Consider the following 22,978-nt stretch of genomic DNA (forward strand, 5'->3'; position numbering starts at 1 on the left):
CCAAAAAAATTCACATTCCTTTCACACCTGTCCTTGATTGTGGAAGAATTTCTCCTGAGCAGGATGGCTTTAAGCCCTACTTTAATATAAAATCACATATCTCATACATTGTGACATCAATCCTGTGCTGTGTTAGTCCCCAGTGCACTACTGGAGACTGCAGAGGGATTTCTTTTTGCATCCACCTGTAAGAGCAACTGTATTGTCACCCAGCCTTTCTGAGTTTTGAGTCATCCTCACCAACTCTTTGGTGAATCTGCTGACTCACTTGCTATCTTTTAAGTATTTTTGGCAGTTAGGTGGCCAGGGGGTGGATGTCTGCTGTGATTACTGTTGTTTTTATTGGATCTGCTGAGAAAAGTGCTGGGGCCAGCGGAAAGCCCCCTGCATGACAGAGAGCAGAGCAGGAAGCTGCTGGAAACTTCTTCTATTGCCCAAATTAGGACAAGTGACATTTCCTAAACTTGCTTGGGGGGCTCCTCCACTGGCTGATGACTCTTTGAGGCTGATGGTGAGCATGGGGCTTTTCTGTCCTTCAGTTTTTAGTGTAAACTGACATCTACTGGTAATGAAATGTTAGGGTATACAACAGTTTTAATTTGGGGATCCTAAAACTATCTACTTGCTTTTATTAGCAAAAGCAGGGTTTTTTTTTCTCTGTGGGCATTACTTTTATCTGTTTTAATAATTGACAGGCATGGAGCAACCAAGGTCTGCTATCACAGTCTGAAATTCCTGAGTTTTTCCTTATTTCCTTAGCCTTTTCCTTTCCTATACACAACCACATGTTGTCCTTCAATAAATGCTGATGCCAAATCAGTATGGGAAGAGTGAAAATTGAGTGCTGCCCTGTGACTCTTGTGAAAAACATTCTGGACCTTCTAAGCCCCAAATGGGTCAAATACCTTGGTGCATAGGTGTGCTAGCATTTGTTTTGAGCTCCTGTCGAAGGACAGAGGCCAACAGTGCTCCTAATTAATTATTTCAACTTGCTTGTGGGCACACATAACACTGTTGCATTTTTTTTTTAATCAAAAGGAAAGAAAACACTGATTTTCTTTTTCTCCTTTTTTTTTTTTTTCCTGAAAGGGGTCTATTCTAAGAGGGAGACTGCCAGCCTTGAAAGTTCTGGCCATCTGACAGAATTTCCTGTAGGAGTTGCCTTTATAAAAGCCGTTTCCTATCAGGTTTTTATGTTGCTTTTCCTTTTTTGCAATTCTCCTCTTTGTTCTTACTCTCTCCCCACTTTTTCTCAATCATTTAACTTGCTATGTATATGTCAAAAAAGAACTGAAATAAGAATATATCCATTTAGACAGCTAACTTACAGAAACAATTAACTTACAGTCAATATGTGTGTGTCTGAGCCCAGCACAGCCATGAACCTTATCCACAGATACTCTCATTTTACAGCTGGTTAACTGTAGATGTCCATCCTATCAAATAGGATATCACTTCCTTCCAGGCCACTTCTGTCACACAGGATGACTCACTCTGCATCAGGGGTGTTGCCAGCTGTAACAATTTATTTACCAATGTATTTTTAATATTATTCACCCTGTAAGCATTGCAAAGTCACAGAAGTTCTCTAGGTTCTGTGCTTTTAAGGCACAGTTATTTTACACAAGGATGCTTTTTTTCTCTGTTGGGAAAAAAATGGGTTTAAGGGAATATGTCACAATGCTTTGATAGATTATTTCAGTAGGCAAAAAAGGAAAAGGAAAGCACAAATCATGTCTTCACGGGGATAGGAGATTTAGTTCTGGTTTCAGTTTAATGAGTGTAGGTTTACTGAATGAAATAAAACTGCATCACTTGATCTGTGAGGGTGTTTTAAAGTGAAATTACATTAAGAGTACAAACTGGATTTTGATGGCAAATAGTAAATATCAGTAAATATCTCTGTCAGGATTTATTACAATGAGTACCATTAAAATGTCAGGGAGGACTTTAAATAAACTGTGGAGCATGGTCCTACAGAGGTGCTTTAAAATGTTGGAAACTGAATAGTTAAAAAACCCAAGTAAGTTATTTGGTTTAGGTACTAAGACTGACTATCTCTAAACCCAAGAATGTTGTGTGAAGTTGAATTTTTTCCATTATCCATGGGAACATTCTGCATATGGACAGATGATCTCATGGCATCGCTGATAGGGATTTGTGGCAACACCCTTTGATCCTGCTTGGGGTCCCTGCCCCCTTCTCACCTCTATCCTAATCCTTCCCTTCTTCACATCGAGTTTCCATGTGCCTTCCTTTTTGCCTGTCCTGCTGTGTGCACTCTCAGCCAGGCTGCTGCTGAACCTGAGGATCTCCATCAGCACCTTGTTTTCAGAGCTTCTGCCCTGATGGCATCAGCTCAGCACTGCTTTCACAACAGAGGGCTTGTTTTCAGAAAAGGAGGAAAAGTGGGGGAAGCAGCGGAAATCCAACTTTCCACTGGAGATGTGTCATCCCAGCCTGAACAATAGCGAGGCAGTGGTGACTCTGTGCGGCTCTGTGTCCCTTCTGCTGCTGCTGGGGGTGCTGGGGGAGCCCCCAGCACAGACATTCTCACTGTGGCTCTGTGGGGAGGCAGAAGAGGAATCACCCCACTGATGTGTAATAACAGCCACACATGTAAAAACAACTCCCAGCAGCAGGATAATTTCCAGGCATGCTGACCAGTATGTGCTGTGCAGACCTTGTGAACAGTCCGGCTCAGGCTCTTAATGCAAGGACTTCTGTAGGATACATCTGTTTACTTTACAACAACAATGTGCATTTTTTCCCAGAACAGACTGTATTTTTTCAGTTCTTTCAGCCACAGGCTGCATTCAGGCTTTCTCGGGATATAACCAAGTTTACAAGGCCTTTCCTTGACTCCCCTATCAATTTTTTCTCAAGGAGTAGTTTCCTGTTTACCGAGAAGGCTTCTGGAGGCACTTTCTTCTGTAAAAGCAGTTTTATAGATTCACAGAATGCCTTGGGTTGGAAGAGACCTTTTAAGGGTCATCAAGTCTAACTTCCTGCCGTGGGCAGAGACATTTTGGCTTTACAGGATTTCTGTATTTTACACAATCTTTACACAATTCCTCAGCCTGAAAAGTTGTGGGGAGATCTTAGGATAGCTAAAAACCGTAATGCAGTCTATGGCCAGGTCTGGCAGTGCTGATGCCTCTAAGCAACAGAGAGATCTGGGTTATGGTAGGGAAATAACCAAAAGTTCATTAAAAATTACAGTAGCTGAGGTGGGTCCCCTCAGATCTGCTTAGGATCATGTCCTTGGATGGCACAAACCATCCAAGTTTGGCATCGCTTAGCTGGCAACCCACAACCAGTTTTCTCCCATTTCTCAAGAAACTTTTTTTTCCCCTATGAAAAGCATTTAAATGAAAAAAAGGACCTGGTGGTGGTGTTTGACAGCTGGCTGAACATGAGACAGTGTGTGCCTAGATGGGCAAGAGGGCCAGTGGCACCTGGAATCAGAAATAGTGAGACCAGCAGAAGCAGGGAAGTGATTCCTCCCCTACACCCGGCACTGCTGAGGTACCTTGAGAGCTGTGTCCAGTTTTGGCCCCCTCAATTTAGGAAGGACATTGAGGGGCTGGAGCATGTCCAGAGAAGGAAACAGAGCTGGGGAAGGGGCTGGAGCACCAGGGGCAGCTGAGGGAGCTGGGAAAGGGGCTCACCTGGAGAAAAGGAGGCTCAGGGGGGACCTTCTGGCTCTGCACAACTCCCTGACAGGAGGGGACAGCCGGGGGGATTGGCATCTTGTCCCAGTAAACAAGTGACAGGACAAGGGGACATAGTCCTACGCCGAGCAGGGGAGGTTCGGGTTGAACATTGGGAAGAATTTCTTCATAGAAAGCGTGTTAGACAGTGGAAGGGGCTGCTGAGTCTCCATCCCTGGAGGTGTCCAAGGAACGACTGGACGTGGCGTTCAGGGCTCTGGTCTGGTTGACAAGGCAGGGATCGGGGAAAGGTTGCACTCGATGATCCTGGGGGTCTTTTCCAACCTGAGTGATTCAGTGATTATGTAAAAGGCGCAGTTTTGCGGGGTGTGCTGGTGCGGGGGCGCTGACAGGCCCGGCGCTCTGCCGCGGTCACTCTCGGATCCGCGGTGAGGGTGAGGGCAAGAGCTGCCCATGCTGTGGGAGCGGGCCCACAGCCGCCATCGCCGCTTTAAGCCGGCGCATTCCGCGAGGCGGGGGCAGCTCCAGCCCGGCTACGCTGCGGGACTCCGCTCCCGGCCTGCTCCGCGCCCGCCCCGCCTCGCCTCGCCTCGCCTCGCCCCGCCGGGCCTCGCCCGTCTCAGCCCGCGGCCGGCGCGGAGCGGTGGCACCCGGCGAGCGAGCGACCCTCCTCCGTGCCCCCCGCAGCCCCGCCATGGGGGGCGGCGGCGAGCGCTGGGCGCTGTGGCTGTGGGTGCTGTGGCTGTGGGCGCCCGCGCGGTGCGGCGCTGCCATGGACGAGTGCGCGGAGGAGCGGAGCGGGCGGGCGCAGCGCTGCATGCCCGAGTTCGTGAACGCGGCGTTCAACGCTACGGTGCTGGCCACGCACACGTGCGGGACGCCGGCCGAGGAGTACTGCGTGCAGACCGGGGTCACCGGCGTCACCCAGTCCTGCCACCTCTGCGACGCCGCCCAGCCGCACCTGAGCCATGGCGCCGCCTTCCTCACCGACTACAACAGCCCGGCCGACGCGACCTGGTGGCAGAGCCGCACCATGCTGGCCGGCGTGCAGCACCCCACCGCCGTCAACCTCACCCTGCACCTCGGTAAGGACGGCAGCGGGCAGGGGGCGACGGCACCGGGGCAGGAGTTAGCCTGGGCTCCAGCGCAGGCTGGGCTGAGCTGCTGGAGGGCAGCTCTGCGAAGAAAAGCTGGGAGTCCTGGTGGACAAGGAGGTGTCCACGAGCATGCCCTGAGCGCGGTGGTGTCCCCGGGTGTGTTAGGACCAGCATAGTCAGCTCTTCCAGGGCTGATCCTGCCCCTGTCCTCAGGCACATCGGGAATGCTGTGTCCAGGTCTGGGCTCCTTAGGATCTGGAGCTTCTAAAGCAGGTCTAGCAGAGGCTGTGGAGATGATGGAGAGATTCGAGCATCTCTCTCACGAGGTGGGAGTGTTCAGCTTAGAGAGGAGATGGCTGAGAGGAGCCCTGTCTGTCCCTGTCTGCAGGGAGGGCTCAGAGCGAGGACCAGGCTCTGCTCCCTGGGGCCCAGCAATGGGACAAGGGACCATGGGCAGAGATGGATGCCCAAGAAGTTCCACCATGACCAAGAACTTCTTTCCTGTGCAGTGACTGAGCACTGGAACAGAGACCAGAGAGGCTGTGGAGTCTCTCACTTGGAGATATTCCAGACCTGTCAGGACACAATCCTGTGCCATGTGCTCTGGGATGACTCTGCTTGAGCAGAGAGGGGGGACCCAATGGCCCACTGTGATCCCTTCCAACTTGCCCCATTCTGTGATTCTGAGCTGAAAGGTCACCTGCACAATGGGCGTTGCTGGGGCCATCCCTGGGTGAGTGCCAATAACCAGGCCCTGCGTGGTCCAGTGTTCAGGGGCTGTCATTGAATCCCTGCTCTGCAGGTCCTCAGCAATGCTCACCAGGTCTAAATCAATGCTGCCTGCACCCCGTGGTTGTGGTGGGATGTCCTCAGCCAGGGGTCTGGCCCTGTGCTGGTTCTTCACTCCTTAGCTGCTAGTGCTTGGTAAACTTGATTTTCAGCATTCTCCAGTGAATATTGCAGGGGTTGCTCCATGCAGTCTGCACTGGAGGTGCTGTTGGTTTGTGAGAGAAGAGGCTGCACTGCCAGAGGCACCTGGAAGTGGAGCAGGTTGCAGTGATCGTGTCCCACCCCATGCACCAGGGATCATAGAGCACCAGGGATCATAGAGGTTGGAAAAATAGCAGAAAGAAATTGTTCCCTGTGAGGGTGGTGAGGTTCTGGCACAGAGAAGCTGTGGATGCCCCATCCCTGGAAGTATCCTAGGCCAGGTTGGACAGGTCTTGGAGCAACGTGGTTTAATGCAAGGTGTCCCAGCCCATGGCAGGGAGTGGAACGAGATGAGCCTAAAGTCCCTTCCAACTCAAGCCATTCTGTGATTCTGTGAAAAGACCTTTAAGACCAAGTCCAACTGGTAACCCAATGCAGCCGAGGTCAGGATTGGATCATGGAGTTTTCCAGACAACCAGCTTTGGATGCCGGTGGGAGATGTGTGTTTGAAAAGTGGCAGGCACTGTGGGAAATCGCGTGTGCAAGGGCTCATCTGCTGTGTATCCTCTTACCCCCCGGGGCAGCATTGTCCTTTAATTGCTGGGTGGGTTAGGCGTGTCCACAGCCAGCGTTGCTGCTGAACTGTAACAGCCAGTCAAAAAAAGAAGGTAAATTTTCTGATTGGTTGTCAGTTCCAGAGGTTTCTTTGGGATAAAGTATTTTAGCCTTCACTTTGGTTTGTGGACAAGCTTTTCTTTTCTGTTCATTCAGTTATTCAAGCTGTCATGACGTGGAGGAAGGGTAATCATTTAAGAACTGGAAGACAAGACAGCTGAGAGAAAGTTGAAACCACAACTTATATCCTCATGTCATTAAATCAAATAAATATTAAAGAAAGCCCCACTGCAGCCATTCACAGCTTCTAATCAAGAGCAGCTGTTGAGCATTAAGTTTAGTATCAATAACAGTCTAATTCAGGGGAAAAATGGTGTTAGGGCTTGGAGAGCTGGATCTTGTGAGAGCTCTCACCTGCATTGGTGAGATGTAGTTGATGGCACCGAGTCCTGTACCAGGGTCACCTGATGAGCACATCCATGTGCCCCAGAAGTGTTTCCTTCTGTTTGGAGCTTCAACATAAATATACCACATAAGCATATCTAATAGTCCATCTTTATTTTCTTTTCTTTGTACATTAGAATTTTTTTTTCAAAAGTCCTGGAAAGCAAAGATTTGATTTCAACTTCTTTCTTAATAACAGTCATTGTAATTTTCATTATCAAGGCAAGACTTACAGACCCATCTGTATTGGGTCTGTAAGTGCTTGGTTTTGTGTATCCATGTGTATATGGGTATTCTTTGAAACACAGTACTGGGAGCAGTGTGCTGTGTCCTGGGCTTTGAAGAAATGCACACATTTTGCTGAAAACATCTGCATCTTCAAAATACTGTAGCACTGCAGCACTTTCACTTGTGTTCCAGGTTTGTTTGCAGGCTCTTGGAGCTTTGGGAGTTTGCTTTGCCATGTTTTTTGAGTAGAGTACAACTTTAAAGCAGAAGCTGCCTGACTGACTTTGAGTGTATTTGAGTGGGTTTTTTGGTCTGATTTTTCCTAGTTAGGTTTTTGGGTGGGATATTTTTAATATATTGCCCTTTTAGAAGCAGGAGCTTGTTGTGGGCATGGTAGTGGTGAAGTTGGTTTTAAGATGACAACAACAAAGCATTTATCTCTCTGCACATGTGCTGTGTGATTCTCTGCGTTGCAGAGTTCGTGGCAGGTTGAAGAGCTGTTGAGTACTGACAGTGCCTTCTTAGCCTGAAATGCCCCAAACTTCTCTGCAGCCCTGCTCTTCCCTACTTTTGTGAGGTCTTAAAACCATCTTTGTTTGAGTGAGCTGCTGGGTGCTGCTTTTGGGTTCTGTGTGCCCGCAGGCACTATGGTCTGTGGGACACTTAATTATTGACATCACTAAGAGAAAGAGGCAAGGAGCTTGACAAGTATTTATGCTCTGGGTAGGACATAAAGGCATTCTGGGACACAAAGCCCTTTCATGCAGTTAGTTCTGCCTGGTCTTTGAGGATTAAGCTCTGTGCTCAGACCCATATCCTTATTTGATGTTGCAATTGCCTTCATTTCTGAAAGCGTTGGTGTCCTGAATAGTTAATTCTGTTTTGCACCTGGTCTGGACCAGCTGCATTGACTCTGGGTTTCATGTACATGCTGCCCTGTGCTGAGTTTTTTGGCAGTTTGAGATGTCTTGATTAACATCCAGCGATGTTCAGTCCATGTAGAACAGCATTAACATTTCAGAGGGGCCTGCAAGAGGTCAGTAAGAACTGCAGGTCTGTTGCCAACATGTGAATGTGGATTTCTTTGAATCTCCTTACAATGTGCAGTTCAAAGCAAGTTTAAAAACCTTTAGTTTTGGGACTAGGTGCCAGCACAAAGCCTGATACAGAAACACACAGCACAGATCACTACTACCGAGTTAAAGGCTCAGATCCTGGGAGTGTTTGGAGAGGACACCTGTGTCCAGAAGTTAGGGTGCTCCCTGGGGAGAGGAGAATTGGGGTAATTACCACTCCCTGCACCAGGAACATCTGGAGTTACAAAGGCTATTTCTCTTTGTATGAGAGGGTATTAAGACCCTAAGTAAGGGTAGGTGAAAGGCCTGGAGCCATGAATTTGCAGCTGTAAGTCAGGAGAAGGGGGAGCTGAACCTGTTGATAGGGTGGTGTCTGGATAATTAGGTTAGTGAGTGAGAGGAGGGGAGAGCATTGCTGGGTCCTTTCTTCTGCATTTCTTAAAAGTATCCCTTGGCTTCCCCATTTTCCATTTCCTCAGAATTTATTACTTATTTAGACTTGACCCAGCCAGTCTTTTTTTTTCTTACTGCTCTCCCACTATGTTCCCACATATTCCCAAAAAAAGGAACTTTGAGGCAGTGGTGCCAGCTTTCAAGTAGAAGATGGAAGCCAAGGCCTTACAGTGCGTTGTCTGCTTTGTTTTTGAAGCCAGGGTGTCACGTTATTTTTACTGTCTGTGCTGTTTGCTTATCCTGGGAGCACTGGGACAGCTCTGGCATCTCCCCAGTGCTTGGTGTGCATACACTTGAGCACAGCATTGCTGTAGACTCCTGACACACAGAAACAATGCTGTGTTGTTGAAGATGTTCTTCCCTTGAACACTGGAAGAAGGGGAAAAGAGACAGCATGGAGGTACATGGAGTATTTTGGTACTGGGTGCTCTAGCTGGGGCAAAGGTTTGCGTTTTTTCAGAGCAGATTCTCGCTCTTTCCTTCTGCAGCTCTAATTTCCGTGTGCTTTCTGTTTCTACACTTTTTAAAATCTACTTCTACACATTCCTTTGTGTTCCCTTCCCAGCCAGCTCTGCTAGAGCCACCTCTCATTTTTCCCCACCACTTTTACTTTCTGGACCACTCTCACACCTTGATTTTAGCTGTTGTGATTTGTGGCTATCCCAGGGTTTTGTTACTCAGCTAAAGAGGAAGCCTCCTCAGCATGCTGGTGGCTGTTCCATGGTGGGGTGACTCCATCTCCACTGAGAGCAGCCATGCTTTTATCAGCTGTGAGCTCAGAGCAGTCCAGTTCTTGGGGCAGGTGACTGTCCTCTGCATCTCAGCAGGGATGGTGTCCAGATGTGCCTGACTGATGGTGGTGGTGGCCTAACTGTGGATTCAGGACTATCTGGAAGGCAGACAAGATCAATTCCTTCCTCTTCTGTTGTGTTTGGTGCTGGAAGCAGCCCTCTGGTATGCTGCCTGTCAGGAAGAAAGATGAATTTGCTGGTTCCCTTGGTTAAAAACGTGTTGGCTCCTGAAATCCTTACTATAGACTAGCCTGGAAACTCATGTCACCAAGCTGGATGGTGTGTCTTGTATACATTAAGTAAAGAAAAACTTGTGAAAGCTGTTGGTTGCTAAAGAATGAATTACCCATCTCCTTCCCCTCCCCCTTTCCTGCCTGCTCAGCCCTTTATTTGGCTCTGAGGAGAGCGAGGATGCTTGGTTATATATACACTTTGCCGGCAAAGCATGGTTTGAGGCATGACTGCCATTTGAAGGCATTTACAAGGAAACCCAGGCGAGTTGCCAGTTCTTGTGCTCAGCCCTGGCTTGATTTGCCCGTTGTTTTTAGCAGACCAGAGGTTTTTTTGAGTACAGAAAACCAGTGGGGTTTTTCTTCCAGAAGGGAGAGCTATAAAATGTGACTTAAATCAAACAGATAGTTTATAGCACTGGGATGCAGTTGCTCTGTTTTATTCAGTGCAGTGATGCCCTCAGTTTGCCAGTTATCCCATTAAAATTTTTGAGGCTGTGGTTTGCTGCTTTCCTTAGGGAACCGCCGTGGTAAAACCAAGTGCAAGCAAGCAGGGTGTATGTATGCACGTGAAGCTTTGCCTGGTGTAGCTGCAATTTAAAGACTCGGTGGTGATTGAGGCGGTGGGAGGGCATTTCCAGCTCCAAGGCCGGTGCTCAGGGCGTGTCAGGAGCCTGGGCTTTGCCGTGGTATTTGCGGAGCCCTCGGGGAGACGCTATTTTAGTTGGTCTGGCAAAGGCTCGATTTACATTTTGCAGGTTTCAACACGAGTACTGAAGAGATCGGGGCTTTTAGTGGCCAGCAGTTATTCAGTGCAGTTATATAAAGGTATCACTTCCTGCATACACCCCAAATTCCCAAGTTTTTCTCCTGCTCTGTCTCGGGATGCTGATGCCTCTGCCTGACTCCTTCGGGAATGCTATACATGGCAGAACACTTACTTTGGGGGGTGGAGAGAGCTGGAGCTGTGTGGTATTGTGCTGCAAATCCAGCTGCTATTTGTGGTGCTTGCCCTGAGCTGGTAAAAGAAATAGTGGCAGGTTTTCACAGTTCCTGTGGTAGGTTTAAACCTTTGAAACAGTTTGCTGCTCAGAATTGTTAGCGTGCTGAAAAGCTTCTGGCTTATTAGGTACTGTTTCTCTTGTAGCCTGAGGCTTTGGGAGGCTCTTGTGGCCTGAGTCTGCAAGTGAAAATCCCAGGCTGCCTCTTCCCATGGAAATGAAAAATGGGATTGCTCTGCAAACAGCACTTAGAGAAAAGAATTTCCAGTGTAGATGGATGGGATGGGAAACTCGGATCTTGGGTTCACCATAAGAAGAAAGGCTGTAGGCATTATGCTTACCACCTTTGTCTGGCTAAGACCTCCTGCTTGTGTCCTGGGGCCCTAATTCAGTGCTCACCCCCACTGGTGAGGCCATGCTGGGTGATTTTACCCTCTGGCTGCATGCTCTTCCCTGGGTTAACTGGGGTGTGGGATCTGGCATGTTAAACATCACATCTAAAGTCACCAGCTCTGGTCTGTAACAACCCTTGGAAGCTCACCCTGGGCTGCTACCTCCCATGTAAGCTCTGGCATGCAAAAACCATTCTAGCCTGCTATTACACATCTCTTAACCATGAGATCTTGCTTATTGGTGGCTACCACAATGTGTTTTGATCAGAAAATAGCATGAGTTTCATAATGAATTGCACAAATCTTGCTGGGTCTGCTGTCCCACCACACAGAAAGGAATATGTTTCCCCCCCAGATGGCCCTGTGTGTCTCAAATCAAGCTTTACAATCTTCAAGGCAGGGATGAATGTGGCTGCTTGTGTTGAGGACATCACTAGCTGTGTTTGAAACTCTTTGTAAAATTAGGATAATCTCCTAGCCATTTCCAGAGGGTGTACTGGGGATTGCTCTCATTGTCCTCAGCATTCCATGAGTAAGGCTGGGTTTTTAGCAGTGTGATGTGCTGTTGGTTGTCACATCAGCATTGATGAGAGGTTCACAACAGCTGCTGACCAACCACGAGATCAGGGAGCTGCTGCTCCTAGGCATGTGCAGGTGTCAAACAGGACCAGGAACACTGAGAGGAGAAGCTGCCTTTTGTAGTTTGCCAGACCAAAGGTGCAAGCTGCTGGTAGCCATGGTGGGCTTTTAGGTAAAACATAATTTCTAGGAATTATTCTCATGTAGAAGCTTGGAAAATGGTGAAAACTCATCAGCTGTAACAGGATCTGAAATAACAAGGTAATTTTATTTAAATTTAAAGAAAGCCTCAGTCTTTTTTTTCTACCAGCCCAGCCCTATTTGTGAGATCTTTCACCAAAAAAAACCCAAATTCCCATCAACCCCCTCATATATTATTCAGTGGTCTTCAGCATTCTGTTTGAAACTGGGTGGCAAAGCACTTTTTGTTTCCATGCTTCTACTTGTTTTAGATATTCCAGTGTGATAGTCATCAAAGAGCTGTTTCCAGTGGTAATCATGCCTGCAGTTCTGACACAACACAGCTGTGTTCAGCAATGGAGAATTTCAAAATTTCCTCATTTAGAAATATTATCCAAAAACTATTATTGGACTTTTTTTTTTACTTTTTTTTTTTCTTCTTTGGCAGGTAAACTAGTACCATCTTGTACATGGGAGGTACATTTCCAGGGAGCTTGAGGCCTTATTTGTACAGTTGTTTGGGGATTTGGTGTTTTTGTGGGGGAAAGGGAAGACTTTTAAGATGTTTGTAGAGATGATATATTGAGAACTTGAAAAGACCCAGGGTTTGTGGGTTCTTGGCTCAGCTTTCTGCAGTGTTCTCATTTCTGGTACAGACTGGTGTGTTTGGAGAACTGTTTGTCTGACTTGGCTTTGCAGTGGGTCCTGTGTTTTACAGGAGAACAAGGTAAATGGCTGGTTCATCCTTGGGGGCTTGGGATGCTCCTGTGGGAAGGCCAGGGTGCAGAACCAGGGTTAAATGGCTTCAGGAGTGGTGCCTGAAGTGCAAAGCAGGCAGACCTGACCCATCCATTGCTCTTAACCCTCTGTAATGGGAAGATCACCTCTTAACAAAACATCCCTAACCCCCTTAAACCTATCAAATATTAAAACCTGCTTGATAACAGAGATTGTTCATCACATGTGTGCTCAAGTGGGCAGTGGCTGGCTGGACATGGTAGCCCTTGGTTTCCCAGTGAGTTGCCTGAAATGCTCATTCCTTTTGGTGCTCCAAGGCTGAGGGAGTGCTCTGGAGTTTGGGCTTGGCACCAGCCCAGTTCCAAGCACTCTCCTTTCTTCTTGCAAGTTTTTGTTGTTTTTTTTTTCAAAGTCTGCTTTATAGCTCAACCTACTTGGCATCAAAAAAGACATTGTTCCTACCACAGTGAGCAGCTGCTTGTGCAGCATGTTGCACTTGGTCCAGTTTGGTTTGTTTTGGCTGGGGGAAAATATCAGAGGTGCTCAACAGGTTGTTTTTTAATTTTTAAAAAACTTTTCCTTTCCTTGTATAATTTGTTTCAGGGAGTCAAATCTTTCTTATCTTTGAATTAAAAGATAATGTGTCTTGGATTCTTTTTAAGGAAATGGTTGCATTGGACCTCTTCAAGAGGGATAAAGGGACTGTTTTCTTGGTGCCTCCACAACCTTGTAAATACGGTATAAGTCATGTACTTTGAAAGGCTCAAGTTTTTTTCAGTGTATTGAGATTATTGGAATGAAAAATCAGTCCCTTCTGGAAAAAGCACCATTAAAATGCTTCTTGATGTCAGTTTTGTATGTGACTGTTTGACTGAGAGAAAAGAAAATGTTCTTGTCCTGGGTCAGCTCTGATTGCAATGATTATTTATAGTCCTTTCATCTGCAGTGCTTTGCATGTTCCCATCTGGTGGGATATTGCAATGGGATTTTCTTCCCAGCAGCTTGCAGGGCTGGTCCCTGGGGAGCAGCCCTGGTCAGGCTGCCCTTGCTTCTCAGCTTCTGGAAAAAACATGGGTTATTTATGAGGATGCAGCGTGTTTCCCTCTGTCCTGCTCCTGGCTCTGGCTGTCAAGGTGCTGGGCTTGGCCCACACTCCTTTTACTGTGTGACAGCAGCTGATGCTCCCCTTCCAGCTGCTGCTTCCTCTGCCTTTACTGGCTGCCTTCTGTGGTCTCATGGCTCCTGCTATCCTCGCTGGAGATACCCAGGACAAGGGATTTATCAACACTGAATGTACTTGATGAACTTGTTAAGAAGCTGTTGATGAAGTCTGTGGTTGCTCAAAGCTTGCAGATCTGTTTACTGTCCCCTTTCTCCCTTTTTTCTCCTTCCTGAAGCTCCTTGCAGCCTTCCTGGGTTTCCCCCCCTCCCCACTCCTGTTTTCCTGGTGCTGAGATGTCCCGGGGCTGTGCAGATTGGGAAGGTAACCCCCTTCCTGGGATGAGGTTTTTAGGGTTTTAGCTGAGATCTCCCACAGTTCTAGTCCTGGCAGCAGCCTTGGCCTGCCTGGAGCGTTGCTGCTGCCCTTGTACACTCACTGCTTTATACATGTGTACAGACAAGGCACTGGTGGTTTCATTTTGGTTAGACTGAGAAATACAGTGCAAGTTCAAAATCCAGAAATGCTCAGTGTTCTATAATTTCTCATCTTGCACTTGTTAGGGACTGGGCGGGGATGGGAGCCCCTCATCAAAGGCCTGTTACAAATTTTCCTCAACTCAAGCCATTTTTTTGGTCATGAAACCAAATGTTTGTCTCTGGTGCTTCCCAGCAGGGTTGTGAAGAAGCTGCTACAAGCTTGGAGTAAAGAGAGTTGGGGCTGCAGGGATGGGGCAGCTGCTGCAGAGCCGGTGCCACTGCCAGAGCGAAATGTGAGCTCTGAATAAAGCCACAACCCACTATCATTGTGCAATGTCTACTTAATGAAATCTAGTTTTTGCCCTGCTTGCCTTCCCTGCCTTGTTCTTCTGGGGTTGCAGGTGGAGCTGGGAGGGTTGCTGGGCACTAGGATGGCTCTTTGTGCCCTCCATCCGTGCTCTGCAGGCATGAGTTTACTGATCAAATGAGGGGCATTACACGAGTCACTGCCCTTCTGCTTTCTAAGCAGAGTGACTCTGCACACATCTCTGTGTGCTGCCCCTTTCTCACAGCCTCCCTCCCCAGGGCCAGCCCACATTGCAGGAGGCTGAGCAGGGACGGTCCTGGGCAGCTAAACCCTTGTGGAGCAAAGTACAGATTATTTTGGAAGTAATGATACAGAGATGAGCTTTTCCAAAAGCTCTGTAGCACTTTCAGGAAGTAAGGGCCTTTTTTACTGTTAGCAACTTAAGATGTATTTTCTCTGCCACATATTTCCTTGTAGCCCTATTTTCCTATACTTAGTAGGAGCTGTGTCAGGAGAAGCCCACAATTTTTTGGGGGATTCTGGAAAGGCTGTGAATCATGAACTTGGGGCACTCCTTTGCACCCACATTGGTTCTCTCAATTCTCTGGCAGACTGCTACCAGCTTTCAAGTATGGAACACACAGTTTCATAAAAAAATAATCCAAGAGGCACTCTTAGAAGATCTTTAATTTGATATCTAGTGATACATTTAGAGCTCTCTAGGAAAATGCATTTTTCTGTGGCTCTGAAAGTACAAGGGTAGCCCTGGGAAAGAATATCACAAGATTGCCAAAGATTGTTTGTTGCTTTTCTGTGCTTTGATTTTCTTCAAGTTCAAGCAAAAACATGGCAGTAACATGGTTTTTTGATGGTAAGTCATGTTTTGCTCATGATTCATAGCCCCATGGTGTTGAAAATTGCTTGGAGCAGCTATGATGCAGCTGTGGCATTGACAGCTCATGAACACCATGGTCACCAGCTGGGTACAGGCCTTGTAAAAACTCTTGTGTCAAGGAAGGCAGCAGGCTAGTTTTGTGTTGCATTTGAAGCAGTTGGCTCTGGTTTTGTTGTAGTTACTCAGCAAATTAATGGTTAATTTATCAAGGATTTGGATATGCAGTTAGAGCAGTGCTGTGATCTGACACTGATATCTGCCTGGACAGTGACACTAACTATTGTGTGGAAAAGGTTAAAAATAAAAATGTTCATAGGAATCTCAGTTCTTTCTGTTGTGAAACCTTGTACTGAATATGTCTCCTCGTTAATTTGTCTGTGAATGTATCACTTTCTTCATATCAGCCATTCAGTCTGTTTTGTAACTTCAGGGCTGTGGTATGTTCTTTTGTGAACTGCATGTTAGAACATTAACATGCTGCTCTGCTGGGTGGGAGGGACCCTGTCTTCCAGCCTTTCTGTCCTATAAATCCTGATTTTCTTTATTGCTGTTACCCAGAAAAAGTCAAAGTTGACTTGAAAGCAGTGGGAGGGAATGAAGTGTTTTGAAAAAGGATGATGCCATGGATGGGAGCAGTATTGAATGCTGGGGTACAGAGATGGGCTGTGGGAAGAGAGGTGGTTCAGCCAAAGGGACAGAATTTGGAGTTGTTAATCTGCTTCATTAGAGCTGTGTAGCAGAAAGTTTGAGCTGTGCTTTGAAATTCACAGCAGTGCTGGCAGCCTGCTGGCGTTTGTCCTTCCTGCAAACAAACACACAGCTGCTGGGACCCGGCATCCCCGGGGCTCAGCACCCCACCGTGTCCTCTGGGCCCCTGCAGAAAGCTGCTCTTGGCTTCTGGAAACCACGAGAGACCTCCAGTAAAGGAGGTGGTGTTGCCATTGGAGCCATGAGGACATGAAAGCATGAAGGGTTTGATTCACATCTCTGCTCTGTGTGTGTGATTTGCATCACAGGGTGAAATGTTCCCTGTTGAACTCTCTGAGGAGTGACATGGGTGCTGGCTTGCTTAAAAAATTTGCTGGTAAGAGTCTGAACTGTTGTGGTTTGCCAAAAGCCAGGCACTCACAAAAATAATTCACTTCTTTTCCTCTGCTTTAGCTGAGCAGAGGAGGGGGAAAAAAACTGAAGGGCTAAATGATAAGGATTAGGAGAAAAACACTAAGGACAAAACAGGTTCAAACTTAAACAGCATAAAGAAAATTTATTATTAACAGAATTAAAAGTGGGTAATGAGAACTAAAAGAAACCTTTAGAACACCCTTTCCCCCTTCCAGCCCCTCCTTCCACTGACAGTGCAGGGAAACAAAACATGGGGCCTCTAGTCAGTTTGTCACTTCTGAAAATCTTTCTTCAGTTTGCTTAGGGAGAGGAGTGTCTTTTGCTATGCCATGGGGTCCTTTCCATGGGAGAGGAGTTTGCTGTGCACTTCTCCAACATGGTTCTAATTTTCATGAGTAGCAGTCCTGCCTGACCTGCTGTAATGGGAGTCCCTCCCATGGGCAAAAGGTCTTCCCGAACTACGTGGCATGGGTCCTTTTAGTTCATGGGTTTAGTCTATTAAGGATGAGCTGTTCTAGTCTGGAAGCCAGGGTTCTCTATCCCTGGAAGCAAGGACCTTACTCTCTCTGTTTGGGTCTCTAGAGCTTTTTAGCATCCACTGGCTCCAGCGTGAGCACCTTTCTCATGGGCTCCAGGTGGATCTCTGCATCCCCCCATACACTTCACCAATTACATGGAGACAGTTGTATTATAGTCCTCACCATGGCTTCCAGAAGAGTCTCAGCTCTGACATTTGGAGCACCTCCTCCCCTTCTTTCCTTTCACTGACCTTAGTGTCGCCATGTTGTTCTCCTCATGTGTCTTCACCTTTTTCTTTTCTCTGATTCAGGAAAAAATTGTTGTTAATGGGTTTGTATGTTCTCAAGCTCTGTCAATTGAAAAGTTCTTACAGGGTTTTGCAGTGCTGAAAGGTTGATCTTGTCTGGGCTCCTTATCGGGGCATTGCTCACTGTGGTCCCCACCACTGCCATGGCACTGGCATCATTCAGTGCCTGTCTTTGTGCCACCTCTGCCCTTCTGCTCTCAGCATGGTTGGCTAAAAGCAGCTGAACAGGCAAAGTTCACTGTGAGCTGAGATGGCAGCAGCTGTGTGGCCCTGGCTCTCTGGCCCCGGCCGTGTGGCTGCTCCCAGTGCCGGGAGGGCCCGGACCCCACCACCCTCGGAAAAGAATTAAAAAACCTCCCCACCCCTCAGAAAAAGAAGAAAAAACCTGCATGTGTTATTTTTCCTTCTTAAGTACATCATCACAGAGGCATTGCCAACTACTCTAATTGGGCCAGCAACTTGTCCATCATCAGAGCCCTCAGAGATTGACTCTGCTGGACAGTAGAAGCTTCAAGCAGCTTCTCTCTCAGAAGCCACTTCTGTGGCTTCCCTCACCCACCAAAAAAACCCCCAGACTCCTTTAAACTAACAGAAATGTGAATGGAGAAATCAAGTATGTGCTCCTGTAACAGTCTCTGGTCTTGCTTTGTTCAGGTACTTGTGCTCAATTGAAGCTTATTTTAAAGCATACAGCTGAAATCTATCAACTTCTGGTTTTCTCCTGCTGATGTCTTGAAGCTGACTTTCAGCAGAGGTAACCCTCCAGAAATAGCAATGGATGGCAAAGGTTTTGGCTGGATAGTAGGCATGGAGCCTGTTAAGGATGTTGTATGTTCCTCATCCAGTTACGTGATGTTTGGCTACCCTTGGGAAAGAAGTGGCAGTTGCTTCAGAGGTACTACAGAGTGTCTTGTCAGGTGTAAAATAAGAATAGCCTCAAAAACAAATAAGAAAAAATCCATGGTGGCTTTCCACATGCCCTACTTCCTGAGGTAGATGCTGAAGCCACTTATTCTTGCATCTGCTTGCAGAGAAGAAAGAGCCTTCAGGCCGAGTGACCGTGGTTTGCAGAGTGGAATATCATATGCTTTTTATCATAGAGGTAATGGTTAATTAATTAAGTTCTAGTAGCAGAGGTTTGCTTTGAAGTGTAAACAAGCATTAGTAGTTAAAAGAGTGTGTAACTCCTGGGTCTGTGTGCTTTCTTTGCATCCTTTAGAAATGCATGTTTAAAGATTTTGAAGGGGAAGATTCATATCCTTATTGGAAAAGATTACTGGTCATTCTGAATCAGTAATTAAAAAAGGATTAATTAATAATTGGTAAGGAATTCCTGAAACATCTTCATTTACTGTGCCTAAAGTATACAGACCGTTGGTTTTTTGAGGTATGTTATCAAGGTAAAACAATCAAATCATCATTAAACTTCTTCCTTTCAGTACTTAATGGGAACTAATAAGAAAGGTGGGGACAGACCTTTTAAAGTGATAGGACAAGGGGTGATGTTTTTAAACTAAAGCAAGGTTGATTCATTTAGATATAAGGAAGAAATGAGGGTGATAAAACAGTGGAACAGGTTACCCAGAGAGGTGGTGAGTGGAAGCATTAAAGGCCAGGTTGGATGGGGATCTGAGCCACCTGCTCTAGTTGCAGATGTCTCTGCTTGTTGCAGGGGGTTGGACTGGGTGGCCTTTAAAGATCCCTTCCAACCCAAACCCTTCTATAATTCTCCAGAATGAAGTATAAGCCATAAGGATGAGCTGGTGGGAGCTTGGATTTTCTGTCAGGAGCTGCTCCAAGACTTGCCATGTAACTCTGTACTGTATCACCAGGCCATTTTTGTCCTGCACATCCGCTGCTTCCCCTCTCTCTTCTTCAACCACCCAAGGCTTTCATGCTGACAGTCATGCTTTGTGTTCAGTTGCTGTGACAACAGAGTGCAAGGCAGAAGCATTTTGTGTGTGAATTATGCAGTGCCCTTGCAGAATAGCTGTCCTGGGGCTCAGTGGAGTGCTAGAAATCTGGGCAGCAAGGAATGAAGGTGTGACTTCACAGCCTCTCATGTGAACTGGTGTCTCTCAGCCCTGCCCACTTATTGCAGCTGGGGGCAAGGAACCACACAGCCCTTGGCTGGTAGGATCAGCTTGCTTGCTTAAGTGCCAGCAGTCAATTTGATGGGAAGATAACCTTTTGGTGGCCTTGATCATCCTGAGGTGTGCCTGTGGCCAGGTAAATGCTGCCTGGTGGGAAAGGGGCACCAGGATGCACAGCCCAGGGATGGGGGACATACTTAGACTGGTCACCGACAACTTTGAAAACATCCTAAAACTTTTTTTAGAAGAACTTGTGTGATGAGAATTGAGGAGGAAATTGCTCCCTGTGAGGGTGGGGAGGCCCTGGCACAGGGTGCCCAGAGAAGCTGTGGCTGCCCCTGGATTCCTGGAAGTGTCCAAGGCAGAGTTGGATGAGTCTTGGAGGAACACGGTCTAGTGGAAAGTGTCCTTGCCCACGGCAGGGGGTGGAACAAGCTAAGGTCCCTTCCAACTCAAACAGTTCTGGGATTCTCTGGTGCTAAGAAAAACTCAAAAGTGTGGACTTTGTATTATGAGAAACTACTGTGAGCTTTCAAAACTCTAGACTCTAGAACTCTAGAACTCTTTCAAGACTTCTATAAAAGGAATTTGAAATTTCCACTTTTATGTTTTGCACATGGGAGCAGCTCATTAGGTGAAGCAAGAAACGAGAAAAAGGTGAGAGAGATCAGAGAACATTTCTGGGGGAGGGCTTTCTTAGAAAAGACATTCATGTCTGTATTTAAGTTAAAAAACTGAATTCTTGTTGAGTTTTACTTTATGCAAAACCTCTTTATTTGGAGATTGAGCTGTCCTAGCTTGTTTTAGCTGACTTTGCATAAGGAATAATAATGGAATTTTTTTTTAAATAGCCCACTAAGTGGGCCAGGTGATATTTACGCATTTACTTCACTAGTCTAGAAGCAGATTCAAGGGCAACAGCTGGATCTACACTAAAAAAATAACTTTATAGATGGTCCATTTGTTTGTCTTTTTAAAGCTTTTCATCACAAAGAGTTGTTAAAAAAATAATGCTAAAGTAAAAATTTTCCATAAATTATCTTGAAGATGGAGCTAGTGGATTCCAGTGCAATTAAAATTATAGGCTTATTCATTTTAGAATTAATAGCACTACAATAACTTGCTTTTCAGTTGGTGAGTTCGAAGTTTTCATGGTGAGGGATGAGATAAAGCCCATGAAGGAGTTTTGCACCTCTGATACTCACTGTATATCTAAGAGTTAAACATAAGGAGAGAGAGAGGCTGAAATGATTTGGTTAATTACTAAAACAGCTCTTGCTGTTGCGTCAGCATTTCTTTCTTTTCATCTCTTAGGAAGCTTTTCAACAAAAGTTGGCAGATGTGCCTCCTAGGAGGAGGTTTTCTTGCAAGTCACCTGCCACCTGTACAGAGCTGCTCTTCAGAGACAGCCAATGAATGGTGATAAATCTTTGCAGTTTATAGTAATAAAAATGGTCATGCCTTCTGGTTTTGGGGACAAAAAAAGGTGTTCTTTGATCCTGCAAATGAATGGTATTTATTGGTCCTAGAGAGAGGATTGAGGTTTTTTATGCAACTTTCACCTACTTGCTTAATCTTCCGGGTGCCTGGAGGAATGGAAAACAAGTTTAGCATACCTGAGGGCTTTTCTTACCAGGTCTCCCTTTAGTTCTGTCCTGCCCACACAGAGCTAAAGATGAGCAAGAAAACCCCCAGAGCAACGCATTTTTGCATGGGTATGCAGCAGTTCCTGCCCAGTCAACTCTTGCTGGAAAGATCCAGCCCATCTGCTGACCTGGAGCTGCCTCTGATGTGCTGGGAAGAGGTGCTGAGATCACCAATGGGGTGTTCAGGTTCTGGGGTGCTTGTGTAGAGTGTGCACCAAGGACATTTCTGGTTTAATCCTGGTTGGAAGCAGAGCATGAGGACAGATGCTCTTCCATCAGATCAGGGGAAGTTCCCTTGCAAGGCCAGGCACAGCACTGCCGTGCAAATTCATCTTTCTCTCTCACTCACATTTGGGGGAAAGGTGGTGAAGAGTCAGCTCTCTCCTCCCCAGACAATGCTTGAAAGCTGTCCTCAGTGGGCTTGGTTTCAAAAGGAGTCTCAAGTTCCTGGAAGATGTAAGCTGCAGAGTCTTGCTGGGGCTTTTGGAGTGCTGAGCCCTTCCTTCCTGCTGGGAGAGACTGAAAAACCTCTGGATCTTTTTATTTTTGATGCTAAATGCATCCTTACCTCCAAAGGCAATGAGTCTGTGACTGCTCTGGAGCAGGGTGTCTCCAGCTCCAGCACAAGCTGAATCCTGCCAGCAAGGCAAGCAAGGGCTTGTTAGCTAAAGATAGCGTGCACACATGTACACAGGCCAGGGGGGTAGAGAGCTCTGCAAGCACTCTGATTTACAGTTATCCCAGACATCCTCACCAAAATTAAAGGAACCACATGCATCCAATAAATAATGAGTCATTTAAGGTTGGCTTTATTCTTTATAGCACCTATTCTCAGTGGCAGCCATACCAGATGACCCTGCATCACATGAGCATATAGGGAGGGCGCTGACCTTTGCATCAGATTCAGCTCCACCATGTGCCCCCAGGAGACCAGGCACCAGTTTTTGGCATCTCTGCTGTCTTTGAGGCCAGTATATGTTTGTAATTCAGTAATCCCTGCAAATCATTTGGGCTGCCTTCAGCTGTGGCTTGTGCTCATGTTATTTGGGCTGGCCCTGAAGAAAGTTCTGTTCAACTCTCATTTAGTTATACTTCCTTTAGATTTATTAAATAGCTGTCTTTTGTGTGGATGGAAAATGTTAAAAATAGAGCACTCGAGGCGGGGCTATTGTGTTGGTGCTGACAGGGTCACTGAAAGCTGAAGCATGTCTTGTATTTTAAGAAGCACCAGGTTTTGGAAGGACTTGTGCTTGCTGATGTCCTCTTGACCCCATACTCAGGAGCTGCTTTTCTGAGCTAAGAAGAGACTGTCTCTTGGATAAATTGGGGTTTAGTGTGTTACTAATCAGTAGGTTGTGTGATTATTTTAAGTAATTGACCGAGCTTGGAATTTCTGAAGAACTGGGTTTTTTTCTTGTCGATTGCTGTGCAGGCATATATTAGGGAACAAGGCACAAGTGATGATACAGAGGAAAAAATGACAGTGTAGTGATCTGTACCATACAGAAAAATAAGTTTTTTGCAACTTCCCTTTCCCCAGTAGTTTTAACTGGTGTAAAAACCAAATTCTTTGTTTTCAGGACCCCTAACTTTGCCGAGCTTGCCCCAAACTAAAGCCATGCCTTTCAAATGAGAAGATAAAGGCAGGCAAGACCTTTATTTGGTGGGATTCTTTTACTATGAAACTATGTGTGTCCCCAAACATAAACCTGAGCCACAAGTATCTCTGGCCATCGTGGTTGCAGAGACAAGATTCCAGATGTAAATAGTGCATGGAATGATGGAGAGCGATTTCCTGATTCTCCCATCTCAAGCTGTTTGCTTTACAACAGCTGTCAGCTGTTAATATCTGCATTTTGTCATTGTGGAAATCTCATCAGTGACCACACAGCTTTTATTGCACTGTGTCTGGTGCTGTGAGCAGACACACAGGCTTATGTCAGGCCTGCATGGGCACTTGCCAGGTGTTGTCCTGTATCTGTCTGTCTGTCTTTTGTGCAGCTGTGAAAGTCACCCATAACTT

General features: G+C 46.4%; 1 protein-coding gene across 1 annotated transcript in view; it reads left to right on the top strand.

Annotated features, from left to right (window-relative positions):
* The first annotated feature begins 4,368 nt into the window (after nt 1-4,368).
* Nucleotides 4,369-22,978, top strand: part of LAMC1 (laminin subunit gamma 1) — a 64,892-nt gene continuing 46,282 nt past the window's right edge. Inside the window, exon 1 of the mRNA XM_066555502.1 lies at nt 4,369-4,759. Within this exon, the coding sequence (XP_066411599.1) occupies nt 4,369-4,759 (391 nt within the window). The remainder of the gene's footprint in view (nt 4,760-22,978) is intronic.

The sequence above is a fragment of the Molothrus aeneus genome, chromosome 9 (assembly GCF_037042795.1).
Source record: "Molothrus aeneus isolate 106 chromosome 9, BPBGC_Maene_1.0, whole genome shotgun sequence".
NCBI classification, from domain to species: domain Eukaryota; kingdom Metazoa; phylum Chordata; class Aves; order Passeriformes; family Icteridae; genus Molothrus; species Molothrus aeneus.